Raw genomic sequence first — 23,971 nt, 5'->3', positions numbered from 1 at the left:
CGAGAAATTGAAGCAAGTTTAATTTCACTGCAGCAGTATTTCGCAAGAGCCCGAGAGTCGAAAGAATGCCACAAAGGCTAGTTGTGAGATTGTTGAAAATTAAAAAAAATTAATAAAAGCAAATGTGACACACAGAATGGCTGGCTAAAATATATTGTTCTACATAGTGGACGTCAGCCATTGTCAGCCCCCCACATTTTTACCGCACCAAATCTGGCCCCCTTTGCAAAAAGTTTGGACACCCCTGAACTAGACGCTTCCTGTAGCTGCAGATCAGTCTGGCACATCGATCTGGACTAATCTTGGTCCATTCTTCTCTATAAAACAGCTGTAGTTCAGTCAGATTACTGGGATGTCTGGCATAAATCGGTGTCTTTAGGTCATGCCACAGCATCTCAATGGTGTTCAAGTCTGGACTTTGACTTGGCCACTCCAGAACATATATTTTTTTCTTCTGAAACCATTCTGAAGTTGATTTACCTCTATGTTTTGGATCATTGTCTTGTTGCAGGATGCATCCTCTTTTTAGCTTCAACTGTTTGACAGACAGCCTCAGGTTTTCCTGCAAAACATCCTGATAAACCTTTGAATTCATTCTTCCATTAATGATTGCAAGTTGTCCAGGCCCTGAGGAGGCAAAACAGCCCAAAATCATGATGCTCCCTCCATGAGGTGTTGATGTTGGTGAGCTGTTCCATTTTTCCTCCACACATGACGTTGTGTGTTAAACGAGCAACAATGTTTATTTAGACAGCAGTGGCTTCCTCCCTGGAGTCCTCCCATGAACACCATTCTGGGCCATAGTGTTACATATAGTTGATGTGTGCACAGAAATATTGGACCGTGCCAGTGATTTCTGTAAGTCTTTAGCAGACACTCTAGGGTTAGTTTTTACCTCTCTGAGTATTTTGCGCTCAACTCTTGGCCTCATTTTTTGGTGGATGGCCACTCCTTGGGAAAGAAGCAACAGTGCCAAACTCTCTTTATTTGTAGACAACTTTTCTGACTATCGATTGATGAACATCCAGACTTTTAGAGATGAGTTTGTATCCTTTCCCAGCTTTATTTAAATCAGCAATCCTTGATCGCTGGTCTTCAGACAGCTCTATTGACAGAGCCATGATGCACCTCAGACAATGCTTCTCATCAAGACATTTCTTACCAGGTGTGTGTTTTATAGTGGGCAGGGCAGCTTTAAACCACTCATCAGTGATTAGCCACACATGACTTAAAATGTTTGGTAAAAATTGGTTTCAATTGCTCTCTAAGTCTCCTTAGGCAGAGCGTTTACTTACTTATTTTTCCCCCTTCTGTCATTGTTTGCATGCTATCATTAAAATATAAAAACCTATAACAGTTTGGGTGGCTTTAGTTAAAGCAGACACTGTATTTTCATCTGTGTGATTTTGAAAAAGATCAGATCATATTTGATAGTGATTTTATGCAGAAATGTGAGAAATTCCAAAATGTTCAGATACTTTTTCATTAATGGACGTGAATATGTCTACCAGACAATTTCCTACCTGTCTGAGGCCAAGTCTGTAGGCCACAATGCGGTCCACAGCATTGGGGTTCATTTGTGTCCACTGGAGCTTGAAGTCATAGATCCTGGGCCGGTTCTGCCACAGGGGGCTGTAGGTGTCATAGTAGAACTCGGGAGCGTAGGCCTTTCCTGCATATACACAGTATCAGTGTGTTTTTATGCAGCTCGTGACTTGAGTATGGATTCAAGACCAAGTGTAAATGTTTCATTTGTAAACAGAACCAGATTTCTTTCAAGTGCAGCACTGGAATTAGCATGACAAAGATGTACAGTGGTTCTTATCTGTGCCATGTTGTGTTTGTTCTATTTCTATCGTTGCTATATCATAACTCTTTTGCGACTGTCATGACCCAATTTCCCCCCCTACTAGCATCATTAAAGATTTATCTTACAGCGTGTATAATCTGACACACTTTGCTTTCATGGCACGCAATCAAAGCTCGTATCACATAGTGGAACATCGACTCAAGAAACATCTAAAAGTATCCAAATCCTCCTTTTTCGGGGGGAATGTTTGAAACAAACCTCAACTTCTTCCATTGCTTTGTCGGAATTGTAAGGATTTTCCAATTGTGAGTTGTTGCGGTCTGCCAGCTTAAGTGCTCAGGGTGACCTTGTTAAGTTTGTCCCTTTCCTCTTTGGGGATTGTTTATCGTTGGGAATCACAAATGGTGGTAGTAAGTTCCTCACTTTATAGACGATATCTTTCACACATGGATATTTCACTTCAGCTCTTTTGAACTTTTTGCTCAGCAAAACACAAGCAAGTATATGGTTGGGAATCACAAACGGTGGTAGTAAGCAGAGGTGAGTTGAGTAGCCAAAAGTTGCACTCAAGTAAGAGTAGTGTTACTTCAATATAATATTACTCAAGTAAAAGTAGTTATCCAAAAAATGTACTCAAGTCGAACTAAAAAAAGTATCCAGACAAATACTCAAGTAATGAGTAACATTGTAACTGCTTACTTTTGTGTGTATGTTATGGTTTTTTTCTCTCAGCTCAAACTAATAGTATATGAAGTGTTAAAATGATACTGTACAATAACCCATTACAGAAATACAAGAAAAAAAAAAAAAAATCATTGAATTCTGGAAAGAGAAAAAAAAAAAAAAAAAAAAGAAGCATTTGTCGTCCAAAGAGCATGACTGCCCTCTAGTGGAAAAAATACTTCCTAGTTTTTTTTTCATTGAATAGTGAATAGTTCCTTCATAGTTACTATTATGAAATTAAAAGGATCATATCTCCGGATTTCCGTGGTCAATCGGTGCCAAATAAAAACTGGGAGAGAGGTCTAAATTCGTGCTTTCGATTCATGTTGAGGGCAGCGCTCTATGTCAAATACTTCATTTTTTACGGTGCTTTAAGACACCACGTGATTGAACAGGCTGGCGTGATCATAGAACGGCAAGCTTGCGTGTGATTGATGTAATGAAGTCATGTGATCATTTTTGCGATGTCTCATTGGTAAAATTGGTCGAGCCACTCTTGGCATCACTGGCAGAAAAATAATAAATCTAATACGTGGAATAAAGAGGAAAAATGTAACGACTTTTGTGTAGCCCAAAGTAGCGGAGTAGTAGCATTTTTTCTTCACAAATCTACTCAAATAAAAGTAAAAAGTATGGCTTAGTAAAACTACTCTTAGAAGTACATTTTTCACAAAAAGTTAGTGAAGTAAATGTAACGCAGTACATGTAACGCCTTACTACCCACCTCTGGTAGTAAGTTTCCCGCTTAATAGACAATATCATTCATACATGCATATTTTAGCGCTAACGCTTTAGCTGTTAACTTTGTGGCTCACCAAAACAAGCACCTTTAGGTAGGTAAACTGTCCCATGTCAGGTGGCTAACACATGCTGTAAAACAGTGATCAAGGCCAGGACCAGTACCGATTACGGTTCGTGTCACATACACTACTGGGCCGCAGAGAAATAATAAATAATTAGTTAACGACAGCAATATGGCCTGTGGCCTTTTGTCGCATCAATAGTAATCTGATACCGCTTTCCCACTGGCCAAAAAACCCATGTCAACCCACTAACAATTGGCTTTTGGTGGCAGTGGGAAAGGTGCAGCGACCCGCCTCGACCCGTGTCAATCAACCCGCCAAGCGACGTGCGTTAAAATCACCTCGGCTCTGATCGTCATGCAATGTGAAAGCAAAACCCCGGGTCAACAGTCAACACCCTAATCTACGTGGTGACGTAGGCTCTTACATGATGCGTCATAACAACGTGCTAGTTGCCTCCCATTTAACACGCCCCACAACCGTAGTTACGTCGATGCGTATACGTCAATCAAACCAAAATTCACGCCGCCTACGTTGCCTCAGCACAAGCAGAGTGTTGATCCTTTGCTGCATTTCGACCATTTTGAGGGCAGTAAAAAGCATGAAAACAGAACACAAACGGAAAGGAGGCTTCCATGTTGCTCTGCATTGTTTACTTCCTTGAACTGAATGAAATCGGTCGCACTTTGACGCGCATCTTAGCGTGGTGATGTCACGTAACCTTACGCATGGCTGAGGAGGGGTGGGGGGGTTAGACGGATGAAAAAAAAAAAAAGACATGCCTTTTTTTTGTCAATGGGAAAGGTGCCAAATGCTTGGAAAAAACGTGCGTTGACCCACTAGTTTCAGTGGGAAAGGGGCATAAGTAGAGATTTGTGTAAGTCGCCCTCTAGTGGTTGGCCACCATTACTGGGGTGTTTGCAGCCCAGCTTCAGTCAATGTAAACAGTAATGTTAGCTGTGTGCTACAGGCGGCGACGTCTTTGCATCTTTTTTTACTGGGAAAAGGCCAACAGTTGAGCCAGCGGAGGTGCCTACAATCAAGTCCATTCTGCACAATATGTGGCTTAAAGCTAGCAAACAAGACAACAAAAGCGAATGTAATGAGAGCATCATACCTCGTGGCGAACCGTATTGATAAAGCCAAGAAACCTTTCCCGATTGGAGAAGAACTCATTATTCCTGCGACCAAGGATATTTACCATCAAGTTTTAGGGACAGCCGCGGTTAAAAAAGGTTGAGTCAGTGTATGGTGAGTTTGTTTTCCTGCACTTAATGTTTGTTTTTAGCCCCGTCGTGTTATTTTATATTTATTTTCTGCCACACACTGCCGGGCCAGGGTACAAAAAAGGTTGGGGACCACTGCTGTAAAAGAAGCAAAACTGTTTAAACAAATGAATCATATGCTGCCAGTCATTAAATGACAGTTCTCCCTTACATTGTCTGTTCCCACGCCAGCCAAGCACAGCGATGATACAGTCATGTATCTCTCCATGTCAGACATGAGTAGGTCAAATTTAAAGGGGATAAAATTCCTTGTTATGGTTTGTGGCAAATTGAATCTGCTAAGTAGGGTAAACCACCCTCTTTGAAATGCACCTGCCTGACATAAGTGTTGCTAAAAATGTATTACGAGTAATTGATAGTTTTAGAGTATGTGAAGATGGTGTCTTTAGCTATGCAAAGTATTACATTTGATCTTTGACAGCGCTTACGGTTGCTGTTAACCGTACTTGGTGACAGAATCAGGGATGAGCTGACATTTAGTCACTCCACAGAGTTGTGTCTCCAGTTTCTATTTTTTTTTTTTGCAACCATTCAAACCAACTCCATCTTCTAAGACATTCCTACTATAAATATAGTGGCGCCAAATCGCCTCACCTCTGCGATTATGGCATACGAGCTAACCCACTTAGACCGCCTTGAAACACATAACCTTGGGTGGGAGACATCAAAGATAAAAGTACATGCGGCTTAACTGATCTCTTCCCAAATCCTGTTTAGAACAGCAGAACCGATGCAATGACTCAGAAGAGGGGCTCAGCAGAACCCTTCGGGCTGTGCATTGACCTTGTTTGCAGACTTTATTCTTTGCATTTTATTTTAAGGTTTCGTGAACCTCCTTTCATCTCCTCTGGGTCGGAGAAGTTGGTCAGAGGTGACAACCTGACACCAGCACCGAAAAGAAGATTTGCAGCGCTAATTGCTCTCAGTACAGATTGAGTGAAGCAGAGTCACTTTCACTCCATGTTTCGTCAACACCTTGCATGAACCCGAAGCAAAGATGCTTAGAAATTGCTGATCACGCTTATTGATTTATTGCAACTACAGATGGTTTCCTGCTAGACTGGTATAAAAGCCAGGCTTCTTTCTTCCCATAAAAACTAAACGATAACAGAAGGAGAGTAATGACTGAGTAAGTCCTTAATTTTGTCAATGTAATACCTTCAAAGGAGTGTTCTAGCGACACACTGAAAAATGAAAATTAAAGGTGCGAGCAGCGAGGAATGAGCTGTTGCATCCTCATTTTTTTTTCTCCGTCTAAATTTTAATCAAACTTGAGACGTCACACGTTAGGGCGTACAAGCAAAAAAGCTTGGCAATTTAGCATAGCCCATCTGTCCTGATTCCGATTGGGGCTCATTTGGAAAAATTCTACAGTATGAATTTTGTCAAAGTATCACCCCTGGAATTCAATTAATTATATGCTCAAAACAGAATGGTTTAGTTCCTGTTTAATTTTGGTCATGGCTTCTTGAGAACAGACCTGGCTGGTGGTAGCACAGTACTGATCATTGTTTAGCCCAGTGTTTGTCAACCATAATGTGTGTCTGGTGTGCCGTGGAAAATCATCCACTTTCACCTAATTGACGTAAAAATATTTTTTGAAAAAATGAATCCGCTAGCTGTCACGCCTCTTGGTTTGTTTACATTCTCCGAAGCTGGGGCAGGAAAATGACAAAAGCCTGATTAACTACGGTGGCATAAAATATCGTTCGTGAGGTGCGACAGTAAAGGGGACAGTTTTGACCGTTATGCAGTAATTTTGCCATTCTACTGAATATAGCATTATTATTATTTTAAATTCCATTTAGCACAAGACTGTTATTTGTCATTAGCATCCCATTTACTTAGCTATTGTGGAAAATACTTCGATAAAAAGAATATTTTGCAAAAATATTGGAGTAGAGAGACTGAAACAATGACATTTTGCAGCTCTCTTCGTCGCATTTTCCTCGTTCTGAATAATTCCCCCTCAATAGGCTTAATTCTAAATCAGATGAAACCCTGACCCTGCCGACGTCATCCTTCTGTTGGGGATGCTAGAGCCCTATAATGGTAGGCGCGGCTAAATGGCGGATTAAAACACTAATTTCTCATCATCCGCGCTTTGCCAAATTGTTGTATATAGTCGAATAGTCTCAAAATACGATTCTAATCCACATAATAATGCTTTTTTCTAAACGGGGATCAGAAGCAAGTGGGACAATCCACATTAAAGAGGCACTCAGGAGTAGATGTGCCCATCATCAGTTCATCAAATCCCCCTTAACTTTTATTTTAATTAGGGCTGTCAAAATTATCGCGTTAACGGGCGGTAATTAATTTTTTAAATTAATCACGTTAAAATATTTGACGCAATTAACGCACAAATGCCCCGCTCAAACAGACTACAATGACTGCACAGTGAAATGTGAACTTGTTGTGTTTTTCGGAGTTTTGCAGCCCTCTGCTGGCGCTTGGGTGCGACTGATTGTATAGGCTTCAGCACACATGAGCATTGTGTAAGTAGTTATTGACATCAACAATGGCGGGCTACTAGTTTATTTTTTGATTGAAAATTTTAGATTTTATTAAAACGAAAACATGAGGGGTTTTAATATAAAATTTCTTTAACTTGTACTAACATTTATCTTTTAAGAAATACAAGTCTTTCTGTCCATGGATCGCTTTAACAGAATGTTAATAATGGTAATGCCATCTTGTTGATTTATTGTTATAATAAACAAATACAGTACTTATGTACCGTATGTTGAATGTATATATCCATCTTGTGTCTTATCTTTCCATTCCAACAATAATTTACAGAAAAATATGGCATATTTTATAGAGGGTTTTAATTGCGATTAATTACGATTAATTAATTTTTAAGCTGTAATTAACTCGATTAAAAATTTTAATCGTTTGACACCCCTATAATATATCAAACCAAACAGAACAACCAACCCGAAAAGAGAAAAAAAAAAAAAAAAAACATAAAAAACAAAACAAAACAAAACAAAAAAACTACCCCGTCCCCCAAAACCCCGGGCACATATTTCCGAAACCATATACTGTTATCATAGATCCACTTTAAAGGGGAAAAGAACAAAGGCTGAATAACAAAAGTGTACATATATATTATGAGGGTTTTCAGGCATATTTCAAAAATCTACATCTGGATGACAATCTTTGCTCCTAACATAACAAAAAAGGTTTCCAAGTGTTCTCAAAGCACCCAGATGATCCACAGAGTGTAATAATAATAATAATAATAATGCTATTTAAACTTTTTTTTATCCTGTCTTACATGCTTTAACTTAGAATTTCCCTTCATAAATACGCTCCCAGTGATAAATTGCACTTCACAATGATAGGGGGAGACCTGGAGCAAAAGACAAAAATCTAGTTTCTTTTGTGCTATTTTAAGGTATGTGTTAAAGCTACTGATCCCTATTGCATCTTTAAAGGCAACTCTTATTCATAAGGGGGAGGACTGAGAAGAGTCTCTGGAGTTCCGCTAAGAGTTTTACTGCTTTTTGAAGAAGCTAACAAATGACAGAATGGGGGTATATGATAATGCAGAGTAACTTCCGACACCGTTCATCTAAGATACATGAAGAATTGCAGTGAAATGACAAAAACGATGACTTGTATGTTAGAACCTTCCCGCTGAAGAGAGACATTCATACCTTTGATGCAGAACTCAAGCTCAAGTTTTCCCGTCAAAACAGTTGGAATTAAAACAAAGTACCTGTGAGTTTGAATTAAAAGACTATGCGGCTGTGTTTTACAGGATAGGATGAATCCTGCGTCACTTTTTTTTAACGACAACAATAAAAAGCCGCGAGCGTACAAGCGCATTATTATGAAGGATTAATTTCACGAGGTGGCTCGTAAAACGTGCCGCAGAACAAAGCCCTGGCGTTATCATCTTGGTTTTTTTCCACTCCTCTAATTCCTTGTATTTGTTCATTTGGCATTTAAAAAAAAAAAAAAAAAAAAAACGTAAATGTTGCTTTGTGCATGAAGGTGTGCTGATATGATCTCTATGAGAAACTAATATAAAGTATGACATTTGAAAGGGTTTATATTTGAAACTTTTATTAGAAAATAGTTATGTTGTAAACAAGGCCCTATATAACAAAAAACCGCCAAGTTTTATGGTTGTAAAGTTATGACTTTACAACACTCAGCAGAATAACAGCTATATATATATAACAATAATATATATATTTTTCAAATAATATAGGACCTTAATGGAAAAAAGAGAAAAATCCAACCTTCAATACAAGTGCATTCATTTAGTGGGGAAAAAAATCTCACATGAAAAAAAAAAAAAAAAAAGACATCAAATAATGTGTGTCACAATTATTAGCACCCCTGGTGTTATTACTTTGTACAACCCCCTTTTGCCAACAAAACAAGGTCTGGGGACTGAGATGGCCATGGGAGGAGCTTGATTTTGTGTCTGGTGAACCATACAAAAATACACACGGTCCCAGGCTTCAACTGGGACTGTGTGCTTTGGTCAGATGAGACCAAGATTGAGCTTTTTGGCAACAAACACTCTAAGTGGGTCTGGCGTGCCACGAAACATGGACATGCTGAAAAGCACCTCATACCCACTGTGAAGTATGGGGGTGGGTCAGTGATGCTGTGGGGCTGTTTCGCTTCCAAAGGCCCTGGGAACCTTGTTAGGGTGCATGGCATCATGAACGCTTTGAAATACCAGGACATTTTAAATCAAAATCTGTTGCCCTCTGCCCGAAAGCTGAAGATGGGTCGTCACTGGGTCTTTCAGCAAGACAATGACCCTAAACATATGGCCAAATCTACACAGAAATGGTCCACCAGACACAAAATCAAGCTCCTCTCATGGCCATATCAGTCACCCAACCTTGTTTTGTTGGCAAAAGGGGGTTGTACAAAGTATTAACACCAGGTGTGCTAATAATTGTGAAACACATTATTTGATGTCAAATAATCTTTTCTTCATGTGGGATTTTTTTCCCCACTGAATGAATGCACTTGTATTGAAGGTTGGATTTTTCTCCTTTTTTCCCCATTAAGGTCCAATATTATCTGAATAGAAAAAAAATATTAGAAGCTAAAAAACACATCTTTTTCAGGAGTGCCAATAATAATGGAGGGCACTGTACATCTGTAGTGCTGCAATGCATGCTAGGAGGCATGTTGGACAACAACAGTGTTGACAGCAGGTGGAGCAGTGATGGCCAAATGAAGCTTCTTGAAGCAATGAAGCTTTCCAGCCAATTGGTTCAAAGCCTGACGGTGGGTCATTTGGTCTTATGACAGTCTTATGATGCTGCTGTCAAATAAAGTGTGACCGGTTAATATCTTTATGTGTAAATATCCCATTATACGTTAAAGGACAGCTGTGGCTTATAGTCCAGTGCGGCTTATCAAATGCCATTTTTGTGTCAAATTTGGTTGGTGGCAGCTTATATTCAGGTCAGTCTTATAGTCACAAAATTACAGTCAAGGGAAACTTTTCTCAGCAGCATCAATGTCGTAATGTATGAGAAAATAAGCAAAAATATAGCAGTTAGAAATATCATTTTATCAATGTTGTGATTTACACTAAAGAAAGCTGAATTAGTAATAATGTAAAAAAAAAAATCTACATAACATTTTTTTTTCATGTGGTGATGGAAGGACCAAGTGCGGCAAATATTTCATGAACAACCGCCTAGTCTCACGCTCACGCCAGCCACAAAAACAATGTTGATCCCGCATTGCGGCGATGGAGATAAAAATCTTTGAAGGAAAAAAAGAGCGGGAGTTAAATGAACGTGTCACGGCGCATTTCACGGATGACATCGAGTGACTCTGAGCTGGATTTTTTTTCCATCCCCGACCGAGAGAGCCTTCCCGTTGGCCCTCACTTACCTTTGGCAAGCGGCAAGTCCAGATGGCGGGAATGTGGAACGCTGGGCGGGAGAGTGAGGGAAGGAGGGAATGGCTGATGAAAGGGAAGAAGGGTGAGCGACAGAAGGCGGAAAACACAATTGGCTGTGGGGGACGGGAGGCCTCGGATATACCTGCTTCGCCGACATTTGTGTCACACGCGAAGGGGAGGCTTTACAATTATAATCACCACATTAACAGGTATGGAAAGAATCAATTAAAAGCGCTGGATGGGTGTTCAATGTGGCATTTTCTTCCTCAAGTGGTGGGTAAAGTAGCCAAAAATTTGACTCAAGTACAAGTCGCGTTACTTCAAAATAATATTACTCAAGTCAAAGTAGTCATCCAAAAAATGTACTCAAGTACAAGATAAGTATTTGGTGAAAACAATACTCAAGTAAGATTCTGAGTAACTGGTTACATTTTTGTTAGATTTTTTTTTATAACTAAACAATGTTATTTTTTTTCCTCAACCCAAAGTTATCTATATGAACTGTTGTTATAATGATACTGTATAATAACCCATTACAGAAACACATTAAACCAAAGACATTGGAAAAAAAAAAAAAAAAAAAAATCATTGAATCTACCAAGAGAAGAAAAAAATGACAGAAATGAAGCATTATATGTCCAAAGAGCATGAGTGCCCTCTAGTGGAGAAAATCGTTCCTAGTTTGAATAGTGAATAGTTCCTTCATAGTTACTATTATGAAATTAAAATCATTATCTCCGCTTTTCCGTGGTCAATCGGCACCAAATAAAAACTGGGAGAGGGGTTTAAATCCATGCATTTGAGTCATGTTGAGGGCAGTGCTCGATGTCAGATACATCACCGTTTTACGGTGCTTTAAAGATGCCACGTGATTGAACAGGCTGGCGTGATTATAGAAAGGCAAGATGGCGTCTGATTGATATTAATAGAGTTATGTCATTATTGTTGCGACATCTTATTGGTGAAATTGGTAGAGCTACTCTTGGCATCGCTGGCAAAAAAATAAATAAATCTAGTATGTAGAATAAAGACGAAAAAAGCAACGACTTTTGTGTAGCCCAAAGTAGCGAAGTAAGAGGTCAATTGGTCACTGAATGCCCAGGACAAGATCTTCTCTACAATGCGATCTGAACCTGGACAACGCGCCTGCCCGGGAAACACTTTCAAGTCTGGATATACAGTATATGGAGGATAGCAGGGGAAAATGGCGGCTGCTGTGTCTGACCACACATCGCCGCGATCGACAAGGACTATTGGGAAAATGAACAATCAAGGCGAGGGGAAAAAAACACAAAAAAAACTTGTAATCACTACACAATCTGAAATGTCATAAATTGTTATTCGATAATTTCTGCGTCCTATGGTATACTGGGGGCGGGAGATTCAATAAGCCTCGGCTTCTCCCGTCTGCCTTTTTCTTTTCGGGTTGAATTAAATGTAAACACATAAAAATGCTGTATGTTTGTTTGGGTGTGTCATGCCTGAAAGGAAAATTAAAAAGAGTATTGTTATTTCTTCACAAATATACTTCAGGAACGAAGTACATGTAACGCATTACTACCCACCTATACAAACCCTTTTCATACAACATGAAAAACCAGTATTTTTTCATGTTGCGTTTCTGTATAAAGAGCACCGAGATTGAACATTAACAATATTAGTAGTTGTACAACAATCGTAACTAGTACCATTCACATTTCCTTTCATTTCAAGACCATTTTTTGCCACTTTTCTGTACAGAATAAACAATAAGGACCCGGAATAGGGATAAAAGGTTCACCTGGGGTTTTGAGAGGTAGTAACAAGGCCCTTTTACCTAAAATATGTAATTTTACCACTTTGTTCCCCTGTTGCCATCTTGTACGAAACCAAAAAACATAGTTGGAAGAAGTACACAAGAAAAATTTCTGTTTTCAGTGGTAGCAACAAGTAGTGGTTCCGCGCCTGTAAAAGCAGGTATTTTAACACCTTTTTCCCTTTTTGTACCTATCCTGTATGAATGACTCATAATAGTGGAATAATTTTTCGCCTTCAAAAGATAGCAAGAATATCACCTTTGAATTCCTGTAAACATTTTACACCCATTTTCATGCCACCCCGACATGCAAAGTCACTGACAATGTTTGTTTTTTACAGTTAACGACAAGTACCCATGACATTGATTTAAAACGTTTTCTCATTGTTGCTGTTTGGTACGTAGTTTAACACAAAATGATGTGGTGAGGGTGACCCGTCATCCTTTTGAGCTTTGTCTGTGTGACTGTTATGTTTAAAGAGCGCTGCCATGACAGTTGGGCAAACTCAAAATGGAAAATGTTTCATCTTCACATTTTGAAACAATTTCATTTCCCATTGCCTGTGGAAGCCTGCTTTTTTCATCTATTTTTTTCCTACCAGTGCTGTTCTGTCTAAACAGCACCAACAAACCAGTCATTTTCCTCCTTTAAGTGCTAGCAACAAGGCCCCATTACACAGGCCCTAAAAGCCGGAATTTTGCCATCATTTACCATCACTATTCTTTATGACTACCATTCACAGATCACACATATTTGGGTGTAGTCGACCTACTAATTTTCCTCTCTTACTTTTACACAGCGTACAAAGGCTCCCATTTTCTCATAATTTTCCCTGTTTTGTTGTTCCGTATAATTAGCACAAAATGGAAATTATTATTACCTTATTTTTCGGACTATAAGCCACTCCGTTTGTAACCTGTGGGTTTTATAATGAAGCGGCTTATTTATTTTTACTCCCTCAGAAAACATGAGAGGGACTTGCAGTGTCTGCATATTAATGAGGACAATGCAACTCAGTGTGTTCATGCAGGTTTATTTGGTTAATATAAATATTTTTGATCAATCAGATATTTCTGTGTAATATCTATGTCAAATATCTTGTATTAAGACATGAACATCTGCAGTTTATAGTCGAGTGCGGTGTACACTGCTCTATGGATTTTTTTCTTAAATTTTGAGATATTTTGGAGGTGCGACTTACAGTCAGGTTCGCTCTATAGTTCGGAAATTACAGTAAATATCCAATTATCTGTCGTCTAGTTTAAAAACAGGTTAGGAATTTTTTAAGTTCATGACACCAATATTTTAATTGTTTGAATGCAAATATTTCACTTTCAAAAGTACAGAAATATTTTCACTCTTTTCACTATTTCGTTTTCCTTCAAGGTTTTCAACCTGCTATTCTGCTACAGTGGTATGAAAAAGTATCTGAACCTTTTGGAATTTCTCACATTTCTGCATAAAATCACTATTAAAGGTGATCTGATCTTTGTCGAAATCAAACAGATGAAAATACAGTGTCTGCTTTAACTTAAACCACCCAAACATTTATAGGTTTTCATATTTTAATGAGGAAAGCATGCAAACAATGACAGAAGGGAGGAAAAAAAAAGTGAATCATCTGCCTATGGAGACTTAAAGAGCAATTCAAACCAATTTTTACCAAACATTTTAAGTCAGGTGTGTGCCCAATCGCTGATGAGTGGTTTCAAGCTGCTCTGCCCACTATAAAACACACACCTGGTAAGAAATGTTTTGATGAGAAGCATTGATGTCTGATGTGCATCATGATTCGGTCAAAAAAGCTGTCTGAAGACCTGCAATCAAGGATTGTTGATTCATATAAAGTTGGTAAACGATACAAACCCGTCTCTCAAAGTCTGGATGTTCATCAATCGACAGTCAGAGAAGTTGTCTACAAATCGAGAGAGTTTGACACTGTTTCAAGGAGTGGCCGTCCACCAAAGATGACGCCATGAGTTCAGCGCAGAATTCTCAGAGGTAAAAAAGAACCCAAGAATGTCTAAAGACTTACAGAATTCACTGGCACATTCCAATATCTATGTGCACAAGTTATATGTAAAACTATCGCCATGAATAGTTTTCTTGTGAGGACTCCACGAAAGAAGCCACTGCTGTCTATAAAAACATTGTTGCTCATTTAATGTTTGCAAAAAGGCACTTGGACACTCCTCAGAAGTTGTGGCCAAATATTTTGTGGACTAATGATGATACCAAAGTTGAAATATTTGGGAGGAAGACACAATGTCTTGTGTGGAGGAAAAATGGAACCATCAACACCTCATCCTCATCATGAAGCATGGTGGAGGGAGCATCATCATTTGGGGCAGTTGTGCTTCCTCAGGGCCTGGACAACTTGCAATCATTAATGGATGAATGAATTCAAAAGTTTATCAGGATGTTTTGCAGGAAAACCTGAGGCCGTCTGTCAGACAGTGGAAGTTAAAAAGAGGATGGCTGCTGCAACAAGACAATGATCCAAAATACAGAAGTAAATCAACTTCAGAATAGTTTCAGAAGAACAAAATACACATTCTAGAGTGGCCAAGTCAAAGTCCAGACTTGAACCCCATTGAGATGATGTGGCATGAACTAAAGACAACGATTCATACCAGACATCCCAGGAAACTGACTTAAGTACAGCAGTTTTGTAAAGAAGAATAGGCCAAGATTAGTCCTGATGGATGTGACAGACTGATCTGCAGCTACAGGAAGAGTCTGGTTGAAGTTACTGCTGCTAAAGGGGGGAGGGGCTGGGGGGCACAAAATATTAAATGTGACGGTTTACTTACTTACCCCCCCGTTATCGTTTGCATACTATCCTCATTACAATATGAAAACCTATAAATGTTCGGGTGGTTTTAGTTAAAGCAGACAGTTTTTCATCTGTGTAATTTTGAAAAAGATCAGATCACATATGATGGGGATTTTATGCAGAAATGTGAGAAATTCCAAAAGGTTCAGATACTTTTTCATACCACTGTATCTGAATTATTCAAACAAATAAAAATGAAAAAAGTTGAGTTAGCTTCGCGCCCTCTGTGCTAACCATCTTATCAAGTGGGACCACAGGCGGTTTTTGCTATGGGCAATGTGGGCGACCGCCCAGGGTGCAATCTATTTGGGGGCGCACAAGCGCCCTCGAGAGAGAAAAAAAAAAAAATCAGCTAGTTTTCTAGACTAATACCGCTCATTTCCACGTCAAGTTAGTAGAGTGGGCGCTAGGGCGCCCCTTACTATCATGTCAACTGCTGCTGAGAGTCGTGTGTGTCAGAAGAAAAGGCAGGGGGAGACGGGAGGGGGATCAGCTGCTCGCAACTGCAGAGTGAGTGAGCAGGACGAGTCTCACTCACTCTCAGAGGAAAAGCAAGGAGGGGGGCGGGGGATAGACTGACCTCTCATGATCCCAGGCCACACAACACAAATTCCTGCTTCCAAATAAATTGTATTAAATTCATGAAATTAACATAGATATTATTAAATGTATTAGGTTATGACATAACCCAATAAATGTCTTTGTAAAATGTTAAAAAAAAAAAAAAAAACAACGAATCTGTGCCTGCATCAACGTGTATTTGTTTACATCACGTCAATCTTGACTCTGGTGGTTGACGGACGGAAAAGGTGATGATGTCGAGTCGAGTCAAGGGTGCTGCATCATGGACAAACAACCAAAAAAACCATCAGGTGCCCAGTTCAGGAAGAGAAGGAAAGAAGAAGAGGAGAAACGTTCAAAAGATAAAGGTATGCAGGTCTCTATGAGTGACGTTAATTGTGCATGTAATGAAACAGTAGCCTATACGCTATGTTATTATCCTCTTGCTAATATGTTGCTACTTAGCCACAGAAGACGACTGTATTGTTAGCTTTGCTGAACTAGCAGCTACCATTTCTCCAGTAGGCTAGTTTGTGTTTACAACAAGTGCAAGTTCACACAGGCTTATTAGTCTGGGAATTTGGTAAACAATAGTACGCCGTGACTGTGGAATTTTTAATGCTATGCGTGGGTCTATTCTATGTTAACTTAAATAACATTCATGTCATATACATTGACATGATGTTTTGTAAGCTTTTTGTGATATAGCTTTTTGAATAATTTGTAGTGTGTCAATAGGATCAGAATCAGAAAATAACGTAAAAAACGTAACACATTCTTGTGTTTGATGTCGGGGGGGGGGGGGGCGCTGATGGGGTGGTTCGCCCATGGCGCGAAAGTACCCATCACCGCCACTGAGCGGGACAAACATTTAAAAGAACATTAATCAGAGGCAGTAAAGCCGTTTCAGGCTTCTTGTGAAAGCAAGCCTTTATCAAGTCACTATGATCCAGGTCACAAGTAAGTCCCGAGTCTTACCTGTTGTGGGCAAGTCGAGTCGAAGCACAAGCTCATGTCGAGTCAAGTCGAGTCAACTCTCGAGGTCATGTGGAGTCGAGCCAAGTCACAAGGTTCTAAAGACGAGTTGTGTCAGGCCAAAGGTTGTAAAGCAGAGTTGTGCCAAGTCACAGGTTATTCAAGGCCTTCACCATTGTTCCCCAGCCCACCCACAAAGCACTCAGGTTTATCTTTGAGGGAAACCTTATTGTCAATATAAGTCACTGTAAAAAAAAAAAAAAAAAAACTGCAGTTGGACGTTGTGCCTTCATTGTCACAAATATTGGTGTCGTAGATCTTGCATGTTGCCTTTCAGTGTTTTCCACCGGTTTTGCGGGCAAAATTAATCACATTGGGAACTGGCACTGCTGAACTTGCCATGACGCGTCGGCTGTCTCAGTCAATTGATTGCCATGATGTTCAGTGAAGCCGTGGTGAGAGCGGCCAAGAATACCAAGCGGATCACTGACAGGTGGGAACCAATCTACAAAGTTTTTCGATGTCAGCTTGTCGAGTCTCGAGTTATTGTCTCACGAGTCTAGTCGAGTCTCGAGATATTGTCTCATAAGTCGAGTGGAGTCTCAGACCCTCCCAGCTCAAACGAGTCAAGTCCGAGTGTTTGTTTTCTTCGAGTCCGTGTCGAGTTGAGAGTCATCAAATTTGTGACTCGAGTCGGAGTCCCTTTGACTTGAGTCCAATTGTGTGCCTTGGTGACTAAAACTATTTGTTGTTTTTTGAGGGAAGGCTAGAATGAATAAATGGCATTTACATTCATTTCAATGTGAAATTAGGATTCCTTCACATATCATAACAAACTGCTATCTCAAGGCACCAACATCTATAGAATAGTACGGTAGGTGTCCATTGGTGGCCTGATTGCGTTAGTCCAATCTTTTGTGACACTAATGCAAGACCTGCTTGATTGAAAGCGTTCTCCAAATTAATTTGATGGCATCAGCCTTCACCAAATGGATGGACGCTTACAGTTCTTGACGAATAGAACAGGAAAAAATCTGCAGCAGTCAGCGGCCGCAATGGATTGAGTGACGTCTCCCATTCGGACGGACTTTTCTTATTCCTTTCTTGGCACCTCTTTCAATTGAATTGTCAATCTCCGGGCGAGACGGCTACGGTGCAGGAGCGTTTTGTATGAGAGGAGACAATTTAGGCTGTCCAAAAAAATTCTCTGCCAACACGATAATTACAAGCACGGACGGGGAGCGTGTTGAAAAGATGGACTTACACACTAGCGGATGTTGTTCTTGTTAAGTGAAGTCAATTTTCATGGATTTTTATAATAGCAAATGTCTAGTTCAAGCTCATGGTTTTGCATTGTTTTGTGGAATGTGTCTGGTCTCGCCAGAGAAAATGTTTTAACAATGTTAAATCTTAAAAGATTTGCCACTTTTATAGAAAGAGTTTTGTAATTGAATGATACAAAAGTCCCAATTTTTTGTAATGATATCAATTATAGAGAGAAAGGACAGTTTTATTACAATTGTATGTGTTATCCTAAAACCCTCTTTTTTTACAGGAAGAAACTGAAGTGAGAAAAACATGAATCTAGATTTTTTTTAAGGGAGAAAGTTTACCATTCAGTCATTCATTCATCTTCAAAGTCTCGGGGGTGCTGGATCCTATTCATTCTAATTATGGGCAGTAGGCGGAGTACACCAATAACAGGGCACACTTTCAGTAGATAAAAAAAAATTGGGGGAAGATTTTTCTGCGTAAAAAATGTAATATTAGCTGGTAAAAAGGAAAATATTTTCATAGAAATACATTTGCATTTTTATGATGTAGCTAAGTTATGCTTTATAGAAGTTACTATGTACAGGGGTTAAAAAAGTAATGGAAACACCTTGAAAAATCAACAAAAACTAATTTAATATAGTGGAGGTCTGCCTTTCTTGGTAATTACAGCCTCAATTCTCCAAGGTATTGATTCATACAACTTGTGAATTGTTTCCAAAGGAATTTTAAGCCGTTCTTCAGTTAGAATACCTCTAACTCTTTTAAAGACGATGGCGGTGGAAATCGACATCTCAATTGAATCTCTAAAACTGAGCATAAATGCTCAATAAGGTTGAGGTTTGGGGATTGTGCCGGCCATACGAGAAGCTCAACTTCATTAGAATGTTCCTCATGCCATTCTTTTACAATTATGCATAATGAATATGATGCTAAAATGTTAGGTGTTTCCATAATTTTGTCCAAGCCCTGTATATATATTTGTTTTAAATGAATACATTTAAACTTTTATGACAATTCTGGGAGTGAAATTTCAAGAGAACAATGTGAATTCACCCCTAAAAATTAGATTTTCAGGCGAAAAATAAAGTTGTACTTTTGCCAAGAATAAATAGAGGTTACTAAATGGTTATTTTTAATCAGAATAAAATGCTAATTTTATAAGAACAAACAGCAATGTTATTAAAAAATGTTTAGTGAGTGGGGAAAGATGTATTATACATGAAAAAAATCCAAAATTACCAGTAGAAAGTCACCTTTTGTTCACGTTGTAAATTTAACATACATATAAATTACAATGTTATTTAAAATAAGTGTCGGCACATGCTACTGCAAGTGAGTGGCTTACCTGTAACATGAAAGGTGCACTTTCCCGCTCCGGCCTCGTTGATAACGTTGCAGGTGTACTCCCCCCAGCCATCACGATTCAGGCTACGAATGATGTACTCGGTGTCATCCCGCTGCGCATCGAAAGCGCCGGCGTGCAGCAGCCGGTTGGACAGCAACCATTCGAAGCGCAGCACACGCGACGGGTGCGCCCGCAACACGCGGCACGTCATCACCACAGGCCGGCCCAGGCCCTGACGTAGCTCCATGTGGACCGGCTCCACCGTGGGGGGGTCTGTTTGAAAAAAGAAATCAGCATATTATTTTTATATATTTATTTATTTATTTTCCCTTCGGGCATGACAAATCCGAACAAACATACAGCATTTATATGTGTTTACAATTAATTCAACCCAAAAAGAAAAGGGCAGACAGGAGAAGCCGAAGCTTATTGAAACCCGCCCCCAGTATACCATATAGGACGCAGAAAATATCGATTCGTAGTAAGTTGCATCGCCATTCCGGTTGTGGTCTCAGGGCCTGGGGTGCTGGCGTCGCTAGGTCCTTCTGACCACCTCATAAGGACTGTCCCAGTGTTAACTGTTCCACCTGGCACAATCTCCAATCCCCTGCAGAAGCCAGCAGTGCACCAAAAAGAAAACATCCTCGATATCCTTCCGCTTCGAGTGGTGTCAGACACAGTGCCACCATCTACCCCAGCTATCATCCACATATCCAGACTTTACGGTGTTTTCTGGGCAGGTGCGTTGTCCAGGTTCTGACCGCATTGTAAAGATCTTGGCCAGGGCACACAGTGGCCAATCGACCAGTTCCGTGTCGTTACAGAATTTGAAGTCAGTTGTCTGTGCATCTACAGCCAACAGCTGATCTGTACTTGTGAGTTCTGTTTGCATTGGCTTTGAGTCACCTTTGTTTTTTTTTTTTTTCCTCTTTTATTTTTGCTCTCCTTTGTTTTGGGTACACTCGGTTTTGTTTACAGGTTTAAGTTGCCACCTAGACATTATTTACCTTTTGTACAGTTCTTTTTATGTCCAAGAGTTAACTTGAGCCAGCAACATAATTATTTGTTAAAGTTTGTTTATACCTCCTCTTAAAAACAGCCAATGACCCTGAGCTGGTCACTGCAGAATGTAGTTTGTTCCAAAGCTTTACACCAGAGTAAGGGACCGAAAATGATTTTAGTGTTGTTCTAGCATAGTTAAGTTTAAACACATTTTCTCCCCTCAAATCGTATTTCGATTCCCTAGCCTGGAAATGACTTTGCAGGTTATATGGAAGACTATTAGTTGAGGCTTTGTACATCATCTGTCCCAACAGCATATAAACACAAGTCGTCTTCATCAAACTCAAATGTAATTTTATTACTAATAAAGTCATCGTTTTTTATCCAACTCAAATTGACTTTGAAAGATGAATTTTTTTTAAATTTACAAATTGTGGTACTACTGATTTACAAACTTTCAGCTCAATTGCTGAAAATGGTGAACAGATTTTCAGTTTTTTTTTTGTTTTTTTTTTAATTAAAGCAGCAAATATATAATTTCCTTTAAAATTAAGTTGTGTTGCTCAAAAGGTTTATGAAAAATATTTAAATGTTACAAATTATTTTAAAATTTTTACAGTGAAACATGCTGCTTCAGAGCAAACGTAAGACATGACAATACAGATTCAAAACCCTGCTGTCAGTAATTAGCTTACTTTATTGGCAATCATGTATTTTTGGCATTCTAAAAATATTTTACTGAAATGGTTGCAGGCACAAAAATATGTCATTAAACTTAATCCAAACTCCTCTTAATTATTTCCCGTCTGATGACAAACTTTACGGACGGGCTTCGTAAAAACAGAAGTTTCCGCCGACTCTTAATTGCCTGCACTTTGCATATTTCCTGTCAGTGATGTCACATTCAAAACAAGAAGGCACACATGGCTGATTAGCTGATTGAGATTGTAAGAGTCACACTGTATTAGTATCACAATGTTATTACAAAGTCTTCCTCACTTGACGGACACTTTAATGACAACTTAATTTACATTTAAAGCACACCCTGAATACATATTTTATGACAAGTATCTACGCCATTCCAGTGTTGTTTTTGGCAGCCCTTTTAATTTTCATTTTAGTCTTTTGGACGATAATACTTATTTTTAGACTTAGTCATTTTTTATTCCTCTCAAAATGTGTTTGTCTTCGTCTACTTTTAGTCGACATTTACTAAAAATGTTTTTTGTCTGTAAAATTAATACAACTGCGGGGCCAGCCCCTCCTAACTCAATGCCGACCGGGCATGGGTATATAAAAATGGGTAGAGGAAAATTAAACCCCGAAAAGTGAACTACGTGGTACCACCAGTCAAAGAGGTGCGCAATCAGTTTTTTTCATGACATTTCCGCCTGTCAAAACTGTCGCCACTTCCAGGATCGCCACTATTATGCACAAGCACTCCTGGTTGCGACTTCCAGGAAATATATTCAGCACCACACCATTTGTTTCTATTTGTTGTTTTCCAAGTGGTGAGTGCGCAACTGAGCATCGATTATAACATCCCAAGTAATGGTGTCAGGCTTTTGTTTTTGTTGCTTTCTAAAGATTTACTTCAATCACAACTCTGCAACTGCACGTAAAAGCCGAGCGTGCCCTCCCTTCACTCTCGCGTGTTGCGTTCAATGTGTTCATGAAAAAAAGTGTGATCACGAAAGGGAGTTCCCGACCCCTGGTCTTGAAAGTGTAGTACTGTATTGGCCCGAATATAAGACGGCCCTGATTATAAGACATCCCCCTGTTTTTCAAGACTCAAGTTTGAAAAAAGACTTTTTGAACACCAAATTAATTTTTATACAGAAAGTAATTACAGTACATCTAAAACAAATGATTATAACAACATATTTGAGAGAAAAAGCATGTTATTTTGCCTCATTCAAATTTTAATATCTGAACATTTAAATATATGTAAACTAAAGTGCAATCACATTCGTAAATGAATAGCTTCTGGTTTTTGAAATGTAAATAAACCAGTCTATTGTGATAAAACAACAAAATTTCAATAACTGCATTAACCATCAAAGTGAAGTCTAACTATAACTGTAGTGTTGAAACAAATCTGAATAAGGAAAAACATTGCAATAAAAGAATGCAAACTGGTTAAACTTGAGAGTAGCTGAGATCTGCCATGACAGAACATTACTCCTCAAGTTCAGCATTCGCTTCAATGATATCTGGCGCCATCTAGCGTCGTGAATGGGGAGAGTAGCTGAGATCTGTCATGACAGAACATTGTTTTGATGATATCTGGCGCCATCTAGCGTCGTCGTGACCGCGACTATAAGACGACCCCCACTTTTTCAGTCTTATTTCAATGCAAAAAACACCGTCTTATATTCGGGCCAATACGGTAATTTCAAAATTTCCCGCCGGTGAGTAATGAGTTTCTGGTTGAGAGGTAAACCGTGCGGGCGATGACGTAACACATGATTATGCTCCTTTCTACGCATGCGTGGTTTGCGCAAATGCCGGCGTACCTTGCAGAAGCGGACGTGGGGGCTTAAAAGCACCTTAAACGTAGTGGGGACAAGTATAAAAATAATCTGCAAAATACCCTGGAAAAAAATTGTCTTAGTGTAGACGTAGCCTTAGTCTCCCAAAACTCGTTTTTAGATAGTTATCATCTCGTCATGAAAAGTATTCGTTGACGAAATATTTGCGTTATCGTCATCGTTAACAAAAACAACACTGCGCCATTCAAATGCTATCTGAACTCATGCCAAATCTACAACATACACTCCCTTTCCGCTACCAATTCTTTCACTAAATACAGTTCATTTTCATTAATGACGTTACATATCTGGAACAATCAGACACATTTTCATGTGGATTTCATCATCATTATCATCATCATCATCCCCACTACTACCAGGTTATGGTGGTGAGTCACAGCCTCACACAGCTGATTGGCACCGACGCAAATTGTAATAAGTGCGTTCTGCTCTGCCACAGAAGGACTGACGATGACGACGAGGTTGAAGGCTCTCCTTATGTAAGCACAACAGACTTCTCACAAGGACGCAGCTTCGCTTATTTTGATCCCCCACTTTGATCGCCAAATTTGGTCTTTAGGTGCTCCCGCTCTAGTTAGCAACACATCTCAGCGGTAAACTCTTTACTGTGTGTTTGCTCAGGTGGTGTTTGGAATTTGTTTGGGAAGCTTTTTTTCGACAGACGGTGAGGCCGCTGGCTCCCGCTGTGGCGGAGAACAGAAGGGAGGCCGGGATAAAGAGAATTCCCGTGCATCAAGGCTGAAGTAGAGCGGCGGTATCTAGGACAGGAGAACACTCGATAGCTCGGTCGTCGTCTTCTTCTTCCCGTGGACCGTGCCAAGCCGGTTTGCCTAAGAACATTAGGGGCGTCACAGCTTGGGATTTTTGCAATTCTATTAGCTCACGGCGGACTTTTTTTTCTTTTTTAATGCCGCCAGCCGTCCACACAAGATGGATGCAGCTTTTAAAAATGTTTTTATTTTTATTTTTACATATCAAAGCTGTTGACTCCCGGTAGCGTCGCTAATGCTCTTTTAGGGACTGTACCTTGGTGCCTTGATTAACTTGCGCTTGGAAAACCAAGGCGAGGAAAGGGATTGGCATGTGCTAACACGCCGAGAAGAAGGAGAGG

The 23,971-nt window shown here is 39.6% G+C and overlaps 1 protein-coding gene across 9 annotated transcripts in view; it reads right to left on the bottom strand.

Moving 5' to 3' along the window:
* LOC130907443 (MAM domain-containing glycosylphosphatidylinositol anchor protein 2-like) overlaps nt 1-23,971 on the bottom strand; it is a 459,232-nt gene that overhangs the window by 80,872 nt on the left and 354,389 nt on the right. For all 9 annotated transcript variants that reach the window (XM_057822539.1, XM_057822545.1, XM_057822543.1 and 6 more), the window contains 2 exons: nt 19,307-19,579; nt 1,524-1,672 (listed from right to left, as the gene is read on the bottom strand). In XM_057822539.1, the coding sequence (XP_057678522.1) occupies nt 1,524-1,672; nt 19,307-19,579 (422 nt within the window). The remainder of the gene's footprint in view (nt 1-1,523; nt 1,673-19,306; nt 19,580-23,971) is intronic.

Source organism: Corythoichthys intestinalis, chromosome 19 (assembly GCF_030265065.1).
Source record: "Corythoichthys intestinalis isolate RoL2023-P3 chromosome 19, ASM3026506v1, whole genome shotgun sequence".
NCBI lineage: Eukaryota > Metazoa > Chordata > Actinopteri > Syngnathiformes > Syngnathidae > Corythoichthys > Corythoichthys intestinalis.
Note: the sequence above shows the minus strand (reverse complement) of the source record. Positions and strands in the feature narration are given on the sequence as shown.